The 3,917-nt window shown below is 51.4% G+C and overlaps 2 protein-coding genes across 2 annotated transcripts; both read left to right on the top strand.

Annotated features, from left to right (window-relative positions):
- Nucleotides 1-284: 284 nt before the first annotated feature.
- RPP14 (ribonuclease P/MRP subunit p14) lies at nucleotides 285-2,715 on the top strand. Its single transcript, XM_086470119.1, has 5 exons — nucleotides 285-370; nucleotides 473-557; nucleotides 1,268-1,344; nucleotides 1,919-1,997; nucleotides 2,627-2,715. The coding sequence occupies exons 1-5, from the start codon at nucleotides 285-287 to the stop codon at nucleotides 2,681-2,683; spliced, it is 384 nt and encodes a 127-aa protein (XP_086326245.1). The 3' UTR covers nucleotides 2,684-2,715.
- HTD2 (hydroxyacyl-thioester dehydratase type 2) lies at nucleotides 2,702-3,345 on the top strand. Its single transcript, XM_086470120.1, has one exon. The coding sequence runs from the start codon at nucleotides 2,727-2,729 to the stop codon at nucleotides 3,231-3,233; it is 507 nt and encodes a 168-aa protein (XP_086326246.1). The 5' UTR covers nucleotides 2,702-2,726; the 3' UTR covers nucleotides 3,234-3,345.
- The last annotated feature ends 572 nt before the right edge of the window (nucleotides 3,346-3,917 follow it).

Below are 3,917 nucleotides of genomic sequence, written 5' to 3'. Positions count from 1 at the left end.
CTCCCCGAGGCCGTCCCTCGGCCACAGCTGAAGCCGTGGCGAGCGGCTGCCTTCCCCAGCAGCCGCCTCGGGGCGCTCGCCGGCGGCTACCGCAGACGGGGACAGCGGCCGGGCCGGGCCTGGGGCGACGCGCTCCCACCGGGCGCCTCCCGCCGGGTCGCCATGGCGACGCGGAGGCGGGGCGCGGCGAGTTGACCCCGCCGGGCCGCCGTAGAAGGCCGGGAGGTTCCGCGCCGTTATTGGCTCAGCGGGGGCGCGCGCGCGCGCGCGGCCGGGGGGGGCGGATGGAGCGAGCGGGGCGGCCGGGCGCCACCTTCGAGCGGCGGGTGCTGCGGAGCGCGGCGGAGCACCACTACCTGCGCGTGCGGCTGTGAGTGTCGGCGCGACCCTCCGCGGCCGCCCCTCCCCGCCGGCCGCCCCTCCCCGCCAGCCTCCCCTCCCCTCCCCTCCGCTCTGCTCTGCTTCCCCGCAGGGAGCTGCCGGACGGCGGGGCCCGGCCGAGCGTCGCGCAGTTCAAGCAGCTGGTGGTGACGGCGCTGAGGGAGCTGCACGGAGAGGTGGGCCGGGGCCGGGGCCGGGGCCGGGCTGCCGCCCTCGGCTGGCGGCTCCGGGTTGGGCTCAGGGGAGCCGTGTGGGAGCGGCCGGCCTGGCCCTGCCTTCCGCGGCCGGTTGTCTGTGGGTTCTGCCCGCGAGGTCGGTCAGCCCGTGTGGCTGCGGGGAGGGCGGGCTGAAGAGGCGGGCGGGGGCCGGGCAGGTGCCTCTGGCGTGCCTCTGCCTTAACCTGGTCCCTCCGCTCCCGCCCACGCTGTAGCTCGCTCCTGGTGAAGCTGGGCCTGTGCCTTTTGGCTTCGCGTCTACAGTCGAGTGTCTCCGATGGATCCGGCTTTTCGATTTTGGGGTATTGATGCTTCGCTGTAGCGAGGTTGTAAAAGCAGAGCCGTGGGGATGGCTTCTTGGATGGGGACGGCCACAGTGCAATTCTTGCTCTGTTTACAGTGTTGCTGGGTGACTTTAAGCCAGTCACATCGCTGCTGGGTCCCTCATTGTCCAGCTGTAATGTGAAACTAAACGTTGCTCCTATCTGAAGAGCTCCAAGAGGAAGGGCTCTCTATAAAATCTAGTGGTCTTGTAGCTGAAACACTCGTATGGGATTTGAGTGTAACTATAACACCTTTAATGATGTCACATGCTGGGAGTGGCATCACTTGACTATAAACCATTATAAGAGCATAGGATGGTACTTATTAAATAACAAATTTTTTCATAGGTCGGTGCAGCTTTGCCTGTCGATGTCTTAACATATGATGAAAAAACTCTGTCTGCCATATTAAGAGTTATTAGCAGGTAAGGTATGGTAGGTACACACTTCAGACATTGCCATGAAAATAGTTTTCATAAGAAAACAGAACTCTTAAGAGTGGTCTTTGAAGAATTCAGCCTGCTTGCAGATGTCTGCGTACAGAATAAATAAAATTTCACTAATATTTGGTAACCTACGTGCATCAGTACATTATTCCTGCTTTGAAACAGAGTGGTCTGGCAGGAACTCAGCACGCTTGATCCATGTGTGTTTAAATTCTGTCTGCAGTAAAGATGAGAGTGGTTACCTCTGTGAAGACAGCTGCAGGTGACTGAGGGGGAGAAGGAGAGAACGCAGAGAGAGAACAAGAACAGGGCTGGTAAAGGGAACTTGGAAAGGCTGCAGGACGTGTCTGTACGTCAGGACAGGGACTGCAGTCATTGCAGTAACCCTTCAGTGCGTAGTGTTGCCACTGGAACTCATGGGTGAAATGACTTGCTGTTAAACTCGGTTAAGGTTTCATTACTCTTTACGTAACCCACTTTTGAAGATGTTTGTGCTGCAGGAAAACTGAGAAAACCAAATTTTATTAATGTATTTCTTTTTCTTTTTGCTTAGTGGCCTCGTCAAGCTGTGGAGCGCTCTAACATTGCTGGGCTTCTACCAGAACAGGAGGTGTGCCTTTCGAGTGCTGCAGGTAAAGCCCTGCGGGGGCTGGCTGGCTTCCCCCAAATGTCCGTTCTCGCTCTGAGGTTGGCTGGCTGAGCACGGTGCCTCTTCAAGAAGGGTGGCCTAGGTGCAAAAACATCTTGATTTGGGAGTGAAATGCTTTTCAGTGCAGGTGTGTGGGCCTGTGTTTAAGCAATTCTCATCTTGCAGTGAATCTTGTGAAGAGTGATGGTGGTGGCTGTCTCGTGACCGTATGGTTTCATTCTCATTAATACGTCTGTGAGAAAATACTTTCGGAAAGTGTTGTTCTTGGCCCACATTTCATCCAATCTTTATTTCCCCTACCCCATTTCTTCCCTTTCGAATAGTCACTGTTGACTGCCCTCGTTTAAAAATGCATGCATGGACATGCAGTTCCACAGCTTATTTTTTTTTTCCAGAGGATGCTGCTTAGTGAAGTGAGTTTCAACAATTCCTTGTCTCTGAAGCCATGGCTAAACAAAAATCTGCTCAGGCATAGCTCTAAGTTTTACATAAAAACGTAAAAAGGAAATTTAAGTATTTTCTATTTGAGAGCATTTGATGGTGATTTTTTTTTCATGCTTTAGTTTGTTTCTTGCTTTGTGTTTTGTTTTTTTCTTCTTCCCCTCAAACTAGACATCTCCATTTCTTCTTGCGTTATCTGGCAACAGCAGAGAACTGGTCTTGGACTGAATGCAGTTGTTGGTTTGGTTGTACGAAGCCGAAGTTGCTTGAGATGTTGCAGTCCTTCAGGCGTGGGATTTCTGGAGGTGATTTCCGACAAAGAGCCTTGACAAAGCTGACGGTTATCAACTCACTGCTTGGACGTCCTGTACTTCAGAGTTTACACATAAAAGTTGGAGACAAAGCTGAACTCACTAAAGCTTTTACGCAGAATGATGTTGTTACTTTTTCTGATTTAACAGGTGACACAAATCCTTTGCATTTAAATGAAAGTTTTGCAAAGAAATCTAGGTTTGGGAGAACTATCGTACATGGGGTTTTGATCAATGGACTTATTTCTGCAGTTCTGGGTACTAAAATGCCCGGTCAAGGATGTGTATTTCTTTCTCAGGAGATCCGATTTCCAGCTCCTTTGTACACTGGTGAAGAAGTCACAGCTGCAGTGGAAGTTAAACGACTGAAGGGTTCTGTGGCACACCTTTCAGTGTCGTGTGAAGTCAAAGAAAGTGGAAAGACAGTTATGGAAGGGACGGTGAAAGTCATGGTGTCAGACAGTTAGAGCTGTTGATCCTGCGCTGCTGGGCTGTAAAAGCCAGAAATGTATGCTTGGTGTTGACTCTGTCTTTTTACATGACATCACTTAATCCAGTAAATTTGCAACAAAAAAACCTTGAAAATGTTTCAGTGCACACACTTAAACTTGATAGAACTGCCTTAAACTTGGAGCTTTTAGCCTCTGTACTGCCAAGATGGCACCAACGGAACTAGGCGCTTACTGTGACAGAAGTGGCACGTTCAAACAGGCCTTTCCTCTGCTAGTGGGAGGTCTGGAGTGGTGGGGCTTATGTTGAGGCTGTTCTCATCTGCGAAATCGCAGTCCACACTAGCTAAGTTCAGTTAAAACTTGTTCCTTCTTTACAAAGCAGCTGTGTGGCTAACAAGCCCCGGAGGGAGGGGATGGTGCCGTGTGTTTAACAAGCAGAGCAGAAGTGGCGGTACTGACACACGTGGACTGCAGGAGCTGTTGTCATCTCCCTGTTGGTGCAGTGTGCTCTTTTGCAACGTTCTAGCTAGTAAAGCCTGCCTTAGCTCTGCAAATAGGCAGTCGTCAGCCTTCACATAAACATGCTCTACCTGGCTGAGCTGGAGATGTGCCTCTTGCTATGTTTCAAATTCTTTAGACACCTTAAAAACCTGATTATAAACAAACAAAGAAGTTACCTTTAATGATTAAGGCGTCCCG

The sequence above is a fragment of the Leptosomus discolor genome, chromosome 9 (assembly GCF_034619465.1).
Source record: "Leptosomus discolor isolate bLepDis1 chromosome 9, bLepDis1.hap2, whole genome shotgun sequence".
Taxonomy (NCBI): domain Eukaryota; kingdom Metazoa; phylum Chordata; class Aves; order Leptosomiformes; family Leptosomidae; genus Leptosomus; species Leptosomus discolor.
The sequence above is the reverse complement of the archived record's forward strand: the minus strand, read 5'-3'. Positions and strand labels throughout refer to the sequence as shown.